Raw genomic sequence first — 14725 nt, forward strand, 5'->3', positions numbered from 1 at the left:
ACATTCCTGTGAAGTTTGGATGAAATTGGCCTAGTGGTTTATGAGGAGATGTCATTTAAAGTAAAAGTTTACGGACGACGGACGGACGAAAAGCGATCACAAAAGCTCACCCTGTCACTATGTGACAGATGAGCTAAAAAAAAACGCTCACTCATCTGATACTGTTTTAAAGACATACACTAGTATAGTGTGAATTATAATGAACATGATTATACTTTTCAATTATTTTCAAAAAGATCTGCAATTCACTTATAACTAAATGCCCTTAATCAAGGTTTATTCATGAATACCTCCTAAGGTCTTTTCTTTATAAAGGAAAATGTAGAATATATATAGTAGAATATCAAATAAGGTTTTAATATTTATCAATTAATCAAATTCATACTGTAAATTCACTTAATTTTGTGGTTGTGACGTTTTGTGGTTTTGTCATGAAGGACATTTTCTTGGGTTCATATTGATGAAGTCATGGATTGTCTATTTTTGCAAAAAAGTAAAATGCAAATAATATTTCTGACAACAGGAATATACATATTATATTAGGAAATTAAAACCACAAAAATTAATGTCCCACAAATAATAATGATTTTGCAGCAATAATACATTTATCTTTTTTCTTAAAGCCGCATGCCTCTAGATCCATGTTAATTTTCATGAAAAGTTTGAAAATGTATTTAAAAGTTGAACATTATTGTGAAGTGAACAAAGATATCAATTTACGCAATGCAAACAGCACTTACAATCCATGTACATTACAAAAAAGAGATCAAATAATGCAATAACGCAGTAGAAATATGGTGATAATGCAAAATGACCATTAAATGCACATGACATGTAACTTATTTCTTTTTATTTCCTTTCTTAAAAACATAGTATAATCATCTCAAGTTTGATTTTCATGAAATATTTTAGTTTATCTCAGGAGGCATGCAGTTTTAGCTCAATTTAGTCAAGAAGAAAGTATATCCCATAGGCTTGCTTTGAAAATAAGACGATCAAGTCTTCAATCAAATAAAAGACCTTGAACAAGCTCTAATACTCTTGGTACAAATCCTGTTGTTTACATCACATTACATGTATGTCTTGTATGATTACAATGAGTCACTATGTATAATACAATCTGCTACAATTGCAAGAATTCATCAATAAGAAACATAACTATTATCATCATCATTGATTCAATGCAGCAAATATTTATGCAAACTGTATGCATTTTTAATAGGCATAATCTTTGAAATCCCAAGAGAGTCTGAGAACATTCTATTGTTCCTGAAACTGATATATCGTAAGTTTATCTGAATAAGTTTGAGGCTGATGTCTCCAAGTATATTTTGTGATTACATTGCCTGATTACAACACTGATTTGGTTTAAACATATTTATTTAAGCATGATTTTGAAACAAGTTCTTGCAACTAATATACTATTCACTTTCGAGTCTTCTTCCTTGAACCAGCCAGTACTGGTGTCATATGCAGAAAATATTGGTTGTAACCTGATTAGGGCTCGGACTGATGATCCCTGGGTTGGGAGGTAGACATCTTAACCACTAGGCCACCGCTCATCTGATTTCTATCACCTTGTAAAATCACTAATTGCAAAAAGAAGTCATGCAGGAAAGGCGGTTCCAAATAAGAGTTAAGGGTCTTACTAAACAACCTACAATCATTAAAACTCAGATATATGTGATGACTCAGTAGTCATGGAAGCAAAGATAGGTTTTATAGTTTTTATTTTGTTTTAAAATTCAACACAGAGGAAAGTAGTATGACCCTGACTTACTCAGGTAGAAAAGCAACACCAGAAACAAATGAAACTTATGAAAAAGAGACAAACTGCAAAGATCTCCAGAAAATGAGCCATCCATATTGGTTTTGCCTATAAATTATCTGATAAAACCATTTACTAATTCCTAACAATTATTCAACACTGACAAAAAGTGGATTGCATATAAATACACTGAAATATGCTTTTTACAATAATGGAAAAAGAATAATTATCCAAAGCTAAATTAGAACATTTTATTAAGTATCAGTCTGTTAGTAATTAAAAATTCTATATTATCACTAGAATATTATGTTCATAAAATTGTTTTATTCTTAAACAAAATCGAGAAAGCTTTTACAAAAATGGCATAGAAAAATGGGATTGAATTCAGAGAAAAGGATTCTGTATAATTAAAAAACCTCAGTTTTTTTCCCCTCAGAGTAAATCAATAACTAACAATCAGTGTAATAAATAACCAATGCACTGTGAGTCAAGGGTTATGAGAAATCACTGACGACTCACAATCAATATTATCATCATCATCCACCCAATAATTCCTTTTAATCCGATCTCTATTTGTGGGCCATTATTGTATACTTAATTCTTCTTGTACTCTTTGTCTTTCTTATACTTCTTTCAATTCAACACTAACTACGCTAAATATCTCAAATGAAATAGTCCATCTTTCATCTTTTCTTGAGAAAATTTTTAAATGTGTACTGACTGAATGGAGAACAGTGCGTCCTATGAACAGACAGCACAGATGTCCTGACCGACCTTGAACTTGACTGGTTGAATAGTAGAAGGTATCAAGTTATCTTTCTTACTTAAAACTTTGGAAGCTTTTTCATAAAAATTGTTAGAATTTCTGCTGAATTTAGGTGGCAGTAATCACTCAAAGAAAGTAAGTTGGTTCAAATACAGCATTAAACCCTTGACTGACCCCACAAGAATCTGACAACTGCATGCTTTATAAGAATTAGTTGTGGAGAACAAACCATGTTTATAATGTTGTTATAAAACTGTCACTAGATAACATGCCTCATCAAGACTTCAGCTCTGAAATAGTGATAAGTGGAAGAGATTGTCACACGCATTCTGAAAATGATATATTGTGTGATTGAGTCTAGTCAGGGACAGCAGTGCTCAATGCATGCTAGTTTACTTTAAAAATGGCAATGGTTTGTTGATAAAATAGTTTGTTGATAAAATGCTCTCTTAAATAAATCAACATTATGGACAGTTTTCATAGTGGGACAAGTACATTGTACAAATTTAGCAATGCAATGGTCCAAGAACATAAAATTATACGGTAAACCTACTTTCAAAAGTTTTAATAGGTACTGAACCTGATAATATGATTTTCTCATCCCCCTACCGCCCAATGGACTAACTCTGACATACCTGGACCAAAATGGAAAAAATCTTTAAAATAACAATAAGATAAATGGAATAAGACGGGCAAAAAGGGTAACCTAACTGTGCTTAAAACATGAAGCCATATACAAAATACTGTAATAAAACTGTACAGTAATTCTTATATACTGCACAGGTTGTCATGTAAGAACATTATCTCTGAAAATTATGGGAGGCAGAATAATATTTATTCTAGACGGCATCCATTATCAATATATCTTAGACAATAGAGCAAGCATCAGGGAATACTCATGAATGAAACACAAATATAAGCTGGCTATTACAAGCGCCCCCTGGAGGCATTATTAGGGCTAATCAATATATACAAAAGCTGTGTGAAATCTTTATTTGTATTCATGAGGCAAGCAAGCACGAAAAAATGTTACCAACATGCGCATCATACTGGGAAAATTTTCTGTATTAAAAATAGAATATTTAGAGTTTCCGGGGGAACTTATCTAATGATAACGATATGTTGTTGTAAAACATAATTAAAACCAATCATCATGTATGAGGGTGCACTCTCTCGAAATAGTTTTTCTTCTGTATGGTTTACTACCATGGTTTACAGCCGTGCTTTACTGTCGGTATTTCTTTCCCCGCAATATCTAAGACTCCGCTATTTCTTTGAAAAAATCGGCACAAACATACTGCATTGTCTTGACAGTCATATATCATGTAGAAAAGACATTTCCAAAAGAAAGTTGTGAAAGCTATTATCTTTAAACAATATAAAGCCATAAATTACTCCCACACAATGGAACAACAGAACATAATCCCGTCCAACCTCTATCATTGTTGATTACTGTTATTGTAGCAGTATGGCAGGAATGCAAAATAAAATATTTATTGACACGATATCTATAGTTTACAGTTACAAAAAATTTTGTTTGCTGTTAACCAACCTGTGCGGTTCAACATAATTTGTTTAAATTTAAAGTGTTTATCATAAATTATTCGGCCTATTAGTGGAAGCAACCATTGTCTAGTGCAATTTATGAAACTTAAACTAGAATTTATATGACACATAAATACACAAGATGAGTGAGCACCAGCTTGATTCCCGAGTTGAGAGGCAAACACCGGCACTTATACTTGGCTAAATCCTGCTAAACCCTGTCTCATTAGTAAGTGTATCATATCAATGAAGATATATTTATTACATCTGATCCAGAAAAATTATGTTTACCATTACTTTACATCATAACCCAAAACAGGAATACAAATATTTATTGCTACCATAGAGACTTGCAGTAGAATGGTGAGAATATTTGTCTTGTTTCCTACAATAAATGATACAAATGTGAGAGCTATAAAGTTAAATTCCTACACCTATTTATAGGCAATAACACAAAATAAAACAATGAATACCTGTTTTACTAATCAAGTATTATGTACAAAATGCTACCTCTATTTTGTGATATATGCAGGACATTTCTTCTTACACTTCTATAGTCAGATAGTCAGCACCTTTTACAGATAGCCAACACCTTTTACAGTTAGCTAGCACCTTTTACAAATAGCCAGCACCTTTAACAGATAGCTAACACCTTTTACAGCTAGTTAGTCCCTTTTACAGCTAGCACCTTTAACAGATAGCCAGCTGTTTTTACAGATAGCCAGCTGTTTTTACAGATAGCCAGCTGTTTTTACAGACAGCTAGCACCTTTTACAGATAGCCAGCACCTTTAACAGATAGCTAAGTACCGTTAACAGATAGTCAGCACCTTTAACAGATAGCTAGTACCTTTTACAGATAGTCAGCACCTTTAACAGATAGCTAGTACCTTTTACAGATAGTCAGCACCTTTAACAGATAGCCAGCACCTTTAACAGATAGCTAGTACCATTAACAGATAGTCAGCACCTTTAACAGATAGCTAAGTACCGTTAACAGATAGTCAGCACCTTTAACAGATAGTCAGTACCATGTACAGATAGCCAGCACCTTTTACAGATAGCAAGCACCTTTCACAGTTAGTTAGCACCTTTTACAGATAGCTAGTACCTTTACAGATACCATCACCTTTTACAGATCGCTAGCACCTTTAACAGATAGTCAGCACCTTTTACAGATAGTCAGCACCTTTTACAGATAGCTAGCACCTTTTACAGTTAGCTAGCACCTTTTACAAATAGCCAGCACCTTTAACAGATAGCTAACACCTTTTACAGCTAGTTAGTCCCTTTTACAGCTAGCACCTTTAACAGATAGCCAGCTGTTTTTACAGATAGCCAGCTGTTTTTACAGATAACTGGCACCTTTTACAGATAGCCATCACCTTTAACAGATAGCTAGCACCTTTAACAGATAGCTAGCACTTTTAACAGATAGCTAGCACCTTTAACAGATAGCTAGCACCTTTTACAGATAGCTAGCACCTTTTACAGATAGTCAGCACCTTTTACAGATAGCCAGCACCTTTAACAGATAGCTAGCACCTTTAACAGATAGCTAGCACCTTTAACAGATAGCTAGCACCTTTTACAGATAGCTAGCACCTTTCACAGCTAGTTAGCACCTTTTACAGATAGCTAGCACCTTTAACAGATAGCCAGCTGTTTTTATAGATAGCTAGCACCTTTTACAGACAGCTATCACCTTTTACAGACAGCTAGCACCTTTAACAGATAGCCAGCTATTTTTACAGATAGCCAGCACCTTTTAAAGATAATCAGCACCTTTTACAGATAGCTAACAACTTTTACAGATAGCTAGGCAGAAGGATGGACAAGCGTTAATCTATATGCCCTCACCAAATGTTTGTCAACTCACTGCTTAGTCAAGGTAGCAAAATAACAAGAAATATTTTAACTCAAAGTAGGAAGGCATTTACGAGAATATTTCAGTCTGACCATATCCTCAGGCTTTTATGTGGGTTTTCTAAACTTCAAGTAAATGACTTGCTATTCCGCCCATATGAGAACGCCAGGTTATAAGTAACTGGTGTACCATATGAAGCAAAACACAATAATATAAGGTAGCCACAGAACTGTTACACCATTTATTACAAGAACATTTCTTTTCATAATCACTCTACTGGTGTTAAAGAAAAATACATTGTTTAAAGTTATCTAATTTCATGGGAATAAAATCCCATGATCTTCAGTCAATACTGCAATTTCATGGGAACATGAATTCTAGGATAGAATTAATTGATTTTATACAGGAATGGAGAGTTAATCTATTTGTTCAGACTTATAAATTGCAGGGTTCTATATTTAGAAAGTCTGGTAGAAGTTTTTCACATAAACTAACATATTCCAAAATAGTTACCAAATATACTATGATTTAGAGATTTTGCACTGAGTTATGACATGTTATTTTATATATATATAGTGCAATTATATTCTGTAATAATTATATAGTATACATACCATGAATGGATATATATATCAGGTTAATTACCAGAGTGTGAATAAATGAATGAATGAATGAATAATTGAATAATTGAATAAATGAATGAAAGAATGAATGAATGAAAGAAAGAAAGAAAGAAAGAAAGAAAGAAAGAAAGAGTATGAATGAATGAATGAATGAATGAAACAATGCTCAGTTAAACCAACCAATCTGCAGTATAATCAATTCTTAGAAGTTAGTAGTGACAAATAGATGAATATCATGCATAAAAATATGCTTTTTTTTTAAATGATCTTTTCCTTGCTTACATACATACCAATATTTTTTTCTTTTTCTTCTCTCATAGTTCTTAATTATAGAGAACTTATATCATATATTCAATGTATATCAGACTTACCATAAGCAGTTCCAGGGCCAAATTCATTCCCAGCATCCACCATAACTCCCCCAAGTGATTCATAAACATTATTTCTGTCTCGCTTTCTTTTATCAAGTTTTTCATAAAACATTTCTTCCATCCGTATATCTGAAGAACAAAAGAGAAAGATATTTTGTTACATTTTTTTACACATTTTATTAATTTCATTCAAATGTCAATTTTTGTGCTGAAATTATGGAAGGGAATCCTTAGGTGTCCCTTTCATTTTTAACTCTTGCCCATAATAAATGAGAATGGTTTGGCATACTGGTCATATTTGTTCATTTTCTATTTCTGTCTAGTTTTACCCACATGATTGTCATTCATGCACAATCTTTTAAAAAGATGATTGAAATGTACAATGCATATCCTAAAATAGACTCTAGACCTTCTCATGTATAAGAAGTAGGAAATAAAAGAACAATAAGCATCCCTAAAAAAATGATGAAAATTACTGTTTTCTTCCTGGGTTTAGTGATTAGTTAATAGTCGATAGAAACTGGTGTATTTGTGGTCATAAAAAAAACACCACACCACATGTTTATAAACATTTCATCAGTCCTGTTTCAACCAGCACTTTTATAACATGGAGCTTATAAAGCTACATTACATACATGCAGGCCTCGACACTAACTTTTTTAGCAGGTCACAGGTACGCCGGACCACTAGATTTGAAAGTTAGGTGGTCCTTCCAGAAGTCGGGTGGTCAGTTATCATTATTAAATCATTTTTTTGCAAATGTAGAAAAAATGTTTAAACTTTATGACAAAGATGTATTATTAACCTTTAAAGAAAACAGATATTTTTAGATATATATTTTTCATCTAATCAGAAAAGGGAGAGCAAGTCAGTAGGTATTTTATCGTTGAGTTATTTGTTTATTTGTTTTTATCTCAGTCAAAAATACACAACAGAGATCTTATTCATGTTAACTTTTATATTAAAGTGATTTCTCCCTCAACTCAAGTTAGGGAATAGTGAAGCCATTTGTGTCTGTGAAGTGTTATTTTCTAACTGTTATTCAAATATTCATTGCTGATACGTGGTACATCTTATAATCATGATAATAACATAGCATTTTTTAAAGATTAACATTTTTAATGGAACTAATAAATTATCTTATTCTTGTCTTTGATAACAAGGAAATATCTAAATTATTAAAATAATGACAACATTATTATTTACTATAACTTGTCTTATTTTTCTCACAGATTTATAATACAGAATTTTACCTCCCTGTTGCTTGTTGGTTGATATTCATTTTTGACATTGGGTATTTTTAACCTATTAAAATAATTTTAACTCTAGAAGAAACAGATCTCTTATCCTTAAACCGTTAAAATAAAGGTAAATAGCATAGAATTACTAGATGTATTTTTCCAGTTCCTTTCGTTTGCTGCCATTATTCAAGTATCTGAAATTTAAGTTTATCCAATATCATATAATTACCATCATCGGATACTCACGGTTGATTAACATGTAACATAACATAAATGGTAATGGTTCAGCTGTGGGTATCAGACGATGCATAATTACTAGCACCATTTGAATGAAATTTGTACCTAAATTAATATCACAAATTCTTAACTCTTTTAAGTTGCATAAACAAAATTTTAGCAACTTAAAATGAAAGTTATTGATGACTTAAGAACTTCTTTAATTAATCAGAGATTAATGAACCATATACATGTACATCGGACATAGATTAATGATTTTAAACAAAATTATATAACATGTTTTTGACCAAATCGCCATTCTCCCAAATGAGCCTTGCATCAACCAGAAAATTCAAGTGGTCCCACGGACCAGTGGGTTTTAAAATTTAGGTGGTCCTTGCCAAAATCAAGTGGTCTCGGACCAACGGACCACCGCTAATGTCGAGGCCTGTACATGTATGCCACCGACCTTTGATGCCTTATTTTCATATTTTCTTCTAATAGGTTGACAGATTCAAGGCCATTTCAAATACTTTTTTTTACTGTAATCAGATCTTATAATTATGGGTATGTGATAAGTAGAATATTATATTTGTGTAGCCTCTATGATATTCATGTAGCTTCATTTTTAAATTTATTGACCTTGTTGAATACAATAACATCATGCTGGCCAGGGGTTGTCATTTATTTTTATTCAACTCTTTCAACAAATTCAGTATTGAAACTACACTATATTCAATATCCTCAATATAACTGACAAGGTTATAAACTTAAGAAGTGTTCTTTACTTTTTTTGACACTTGACTTTGCAAGCATGACCTTGACTTTTGCCCTACATAAACAGTTCTTCAATGGCTCATTAAATTATGAATACGATTGTCAAGTTATTCTAAAGTCCACCTTCTAAACACAGGAAAAATGGTCCCAACATGTTGCATTTATATACTAACTTTTGACAATTTAGTTCTTGATGTGACCTTGACCAGTAAGTTATACACACAATTGCATGCGCAACATGAAGTCTCATTATATATCAAAAGCCTCAATATGAGTGTAGGACAAAAGCCCTCCCAGAGAAAAGCCCTCCCATCAAAAAATGACAAGGCTGACAAAAGCCCTCTCGTGAAAATGACAAGGTGGAAAAAGCCCTCCCATAAAAATGACAGGGCAGACAAAAGCCCTCCCGTGAAAATAAATGGGCGGACAAAAGCCCTCCCGCAGCAAATACATATATGTACATTGAATAGTTTATATTTTCTTTTCAATGCACTCAACATATTAAAATTGTATTCATGTATATTTTAGGTAATACATTGGCATAATCATGTTTGTATGAGCTTGAGCACATTTCTGACAAGCATCTGAATAATTAGTGCTAACATCTTAAAGTTAAAGACATTTATAATGTGCCTTGTAATGAGTCAATTACTTTTAAAAGTGACTTTGTTTTTAACGACATTTGTGCAAAAAGTTACCTCGTTAAACATTCAGGAAGGTATATTCAGAATAAAATGTGGTTCTGGATCATACACATACTTAGGCCAATTGAAAACAACAAGAAATATATGTAACAATTTTAATATGTTGAGTGCATTGAAAAAACACAGGTATTCAAGATACATATTTATATTTGTTATGGGAGGGCTTTTGTCCGCCTTGTTAATTTCACGGGAGGGCTTTTGTCCACCCAGTCATTTTCATGGGAGGGTTTTTGTCCGCCCTGTTATTTTCAAGGGAGGGCTTTTTTTCTGCCCTGTCATTTTCACGGGAGGGCTTTTGTCAGCCTTGTCATTTTTTGATGGGAGCAGAGCAACAGATAAGCTTTAAAAGTGAATTGGGTATTACTCCATCATTTCCTTTGGAATTGTGTATTGGTTCCATTTAATTGGGTATTCCAAAACTCGATACCCTATGATTTCAAGATCAATTGGGTATTCAATTATGAAGATATGAATTTTATGGTTTCTATCAATAAAATTTAAACTGTTTTAAAAAGAAAATAGGATTAACAATTTACTAGATCTAGAACTTTTCACAATTGTTTTATTTTTTTTCATAAAATGCTCATGTTATACTTGATAATATTTTTAACACGTTCGTTTTCTGACTGATTTTTGATTATTTGCGACTGTTTTGTTTCAAATCATTTTCCCTTTTGTACGACTCCATGCATTGTGTACACTAGTCCAACTAATTAGACTTGTCAAAGAAACACCGAGATAATTTTGGATGGGCGCTGTCTTTTTCCAAGTCCAACCATGAACTGCATTTTTATGCACGGACGCTTCCCAATTAGATGTTGTTGGGAGCGAAAACTAAAAAAGTTTCAAAGAAACGGTCTACATTACCTGAAAGAGAACCGTTTTTTATGCAAGGTTCCAAGTTATCATACTTCAAAATCGAACACAAGTCTAAATATTCCACTTTAACTTTTTAAATCGTTGAAAATCATTGAAAGCGGCCATTTTGAAAAATGACGCAAGCGGTGACATGGTAAATTGTAAAATTTCCATGGTGTAACACAGGTATCGGCGGCAATCGATTGTATTTGTCAAGCTTTATTATACAATTTGTTTAAGTTATTTATATGAATTATTGCAGGAATAACTCTTTTATTCACACACGAATATTTCAGCATTAAAAATAAAATGTGAAAAGGAAATTCTGATAACCTTACTTAGAAATTAAATAGTTTATGATGTCCATTTAAATTGTCAAATTAGAAATTGTAAAGTCGGATTTTTTAACATCTGTGATCATTAGGTGAAATTTCTGAACTGCCTTTTTATTTTATAACCCTGCCATGATTTCGCACATATGAAAATACAATGTAATTGTAGGTACATCTTAATGAATTATAATTATACTATACATGATGAAGCAAAGAAGAATTTCAATTTATATAAAAATCCATATCAATTTCTAGTTTATTATCTATAAAAAAATTGAGGACAGTTGTGTAGGGGAAGAAGTTCAAAACAACCAAAAATAACTTAAAATTCTGAGAAAAAAAATCTTCAAACTATAGTATAAAATGGAATTTCAGACAGTCCTCGGTAAAATGCAATTGTCGCACAGATTTGACTGGGTTTATGATAAAAACGCAGCAAGTGGTAATTTAGTGACCCACTGTGTTCCTTAGATGTATGTCTATGTTGTTTCATACTGTTTTGGTGACACTTTTGCTTGTGTCCCTTGTTGTTTTATCGTCTACGGTAAGTATCTTCCCCATTGCCTCTAGTTTTTATTTCTTTGATTACCCCCCTTCCTCCGGTCTCCTGTCCCCTTCCCCTTAGTGGGCCTATAATTATTTTCTTTGAATTCCTAATCAGTTACAAATTATTTATCATTTAATGATTAACCTGTCCGTGCTCTGTCTTTGCCCTGTCCTGTTTTTGTTTGGGGTCCGCCTGGGCTCCTTGCCATTGGTTCTTAATTGTTGCTGGGTCATATGGGGGAACGCCGCCTTTCCTTGTTGATCTTGTTTATCATACCTTATTTAGACGTAGAATTGCATAACAATGTAAGACAGATGGGGGAAATGTTAGAACGACTGTCGCAAAAGGACACCAAAACTTCTGACCCATTTAAAATTCCATGTTATCTAGTTCTCGCTTTTCATTGAACGGCACCTCGAATGTGCCACATTGAAAGTTCCATGATTACTGCCGTATTTTGTACACATCTGTGGGTGTTGATAAAAAATTTCAACAATTATGTTCAACATTATTATGTTAAAGCAGGCTGTCCAGCACCTTCTGACAAAAAATTAGGGCAAATTTTAGGGAAATTCCAGAAAAAAATTAGGGCTAAAATTAGGAATTTTAGGGTAAATAAAAGAAATTTTAGGGCTAAAATTTGGAATTTCTTAACTAAATTATGGCCTCAAAAGACCATGATATGGGCTCAACTTTGCATATTTGACACAAAAGTAACTCACAAATAATGCTCTAGTTTGGTTATAGCAAAGGTGTTACCAGTGTTCCAAAGTCACCAGTGAAGAAATGGATTCACTGGTCAACTGCCTTTAAAGGGATATTCAGGCAAAATAATGACAAAAAATATTAAAATGATCTTATGTACTCAAATCACACTAAAATGACTTTTCTTGATGTTTCAGCATGAATTTCTGTTTAAATTCTATATATTTTGGGTTTGAAGCGTAAATATATCTATATATGTTGAACAAAATTTAGATGCCAAAAGAATCACCAAATAGTTTTAAACAAGTCAGATGACTTGAACAAACCCTTGAAGTTACAATAACAGATATTGTGGATATTGTATGATTGAAACAAGCCTAAGTCAATCATTTGACATGTTCTTTAACGTTTCCAGAGTTCACTTTGACAACTATTGTGAAATCCTAGCGCTCTAACCTGACCCACGCGGGTCAAGTTAGGAAACCACCATTTTATTCTTTATATGGAGAAAAGTTTTTTTTCTTTGACTGTCTAATATATTTATTTTGAGGGCATTTACAGAATAATGAATGAAAAATTCAAAACTAGGAAATCAAAATCCCTTTAAAAAGAGCTGAAAAACTACATTAAAACATAACTAGAATGAAAACATTTTCAAAGTTATATAAGTATCCCGGAACAACCAATATTGAATTAGTTAAGCTATGATTAGCCAATAATAAATGGAAGGGGAAATTATGCTTTAGATTTATTTTAGCTATAAATGCATTTATTATCAACATTTATTCATTTTAAGGTTGTTACATTTTCAACAAGTCTTGATCTTTCTTAAAAAACAATAAAAACAATATGACCCACTCAAGTCATTCCCAGAAATATTAAAACTTAAATTCAAACAGCAGGGATACACCTATGAAGAATTTGTTCAACATAAATCAGGCTACTAAAAATTGTAGAAATTTCACAACAGTGTCAGTTTTTTTCAATGATTTTCTACAGTTTTTTTCCAGATTTTAAAAAACTTACACTATAATTATGTTATAACATATGTTCAGTACATGTCAATGTGTACAAAAAGGGCAGCTAAAGGTGTCACTTCTTAGTTCCCTAATTGGGTAGCAAAATAGTTAAAGCATCCAATCATTACTGCCAGTTTACTTTACCCACTTTATAATTAGCAATGGAAATTTGTCTGGATCTGCCATCTGGTATCACTTACAAAAGATCTGTTCTACAGTCATCACTTGAAAATAACTTGATTACAAATTAAGATTTTATTAATAAGGACGGACCCCTACATAAAGTTTGATGAAATTTAGTGGTTCATCATGTAAATAGTTGCTTTAAATACACCTAAGACTGAGGTAAATGGTAAAGCTCTGTAGTCAATGAAAATGTAACTTCCTTGGAAATTTTTTTATCACAATTTTAAAAAGGTGACTATTTTGATATAGTCAAAGTCAGACAATTTTCATTGTTCCATTTAAAAAGAAAAAGTTTCTTATTATTTTTCTGATAACATCTGGTAATTAATCAAGTATGGCATTTCTGTAAATACAACATGTGACTTCATGCAATTTAGACAGACATGACATCAGCTCCACTGACTGTGTTCGAATTTAAGTTGTGATTGAAACATGGTTGTTTCACGATATGTTTATCACAAAAGATAAAAAAATAGGAATTTAAGTGAAAAAATAGGGCTTTTTTAGGAATTCCCTTTGAATTTTTCATTTTTTTAGGAATTTTAGCCAAACTGAAAAAAAATAGGATTTTTTTAGGAATTTTAGGGACGCTGGACAGCCTGTTAAAGTGATCAATTCTGTTTAAACCAGCGGAAGGGTGTACTTGCACCTACCAGAGCCGTATTTGGCACTCGTGTGTATTTATGTTTCGAATTTGCAGTTTCAGGCGTTTTTTTTGGTGTTTTTTTTTCGGGTGGATATGTGGATAAGTTTTTTCTGTTTTCTTTACATTTCTTTGCTTGCTTGCCGAACCTTGTATTGATAATCATTATCTGTTTGTTACGGTTCGGTATACATGTATACAATATGATAAACAAGATGAACAAGGAAAGGCGGCGTTCAATGAACGCAACCCCCTCACGACCCAGGAACAAGAACCATTGGCAAGGAGCCCAGGAGGATCCTAAACAAAAACGGGCCAGAGCGCAAGGGAGAGCACGGTCAGGCTTATCATTAAAATGTAACTGAGAAAAAAATCAAAGAAAAAATATAAATGAATGATTAATAGGACCACTAAGTAAAATGGCACAGGGGAAGGGGAAAGGAAATTCGGGGAAGGGGCGAAATAAAGAAATAAAACTAGGGGCAAAAAGAAGATACTTACCATAGACAAGAAAACAACAAAAAAGTCACCAAAACAGTATGAAACAACAAGACATAC

General features: G+C 32.7%; 1 protein-coding gene across 1 annotated transcript in view; it reads right to left on the reverse strand.

Moving 5' to 3' along the window:
* The window catches only part of LOC132759044 (endophilin-B1-like), a 53976-nt gene that overhangs the window by 23909 nt on the left and 15342 nt on the right, over positions 1–14725 (reverse strand). The window contains exon 3 of the mRNA XM_060750766.1: positions 6940–7068. Coding sequence (XP_060606749.1) covers positions 6940–7068 — 129 coding nt within the window. The remainder of the gene's footprint in view (positions 1–6939; positions 7069–14725) is intronic.

The sequence above is a fragment of the Ruditapes philippinarum genome, unplaced genomic scaffold, assembly GCF_026571515.1.
Source record: "Ruditapes philippinarum isolate M1 unplaced genomic scaffold, ASM2657151v2 ctg4190_1_1_1_1, whole genome shotgun sequence".
NCBI classification, from domain to species: domain Eukaryota; kingdom Metazoa; phylum Mollusca; class Bivalvia; order Venerida; family Veneridae; genus Ruditapes; species Ruditapes philippinarum.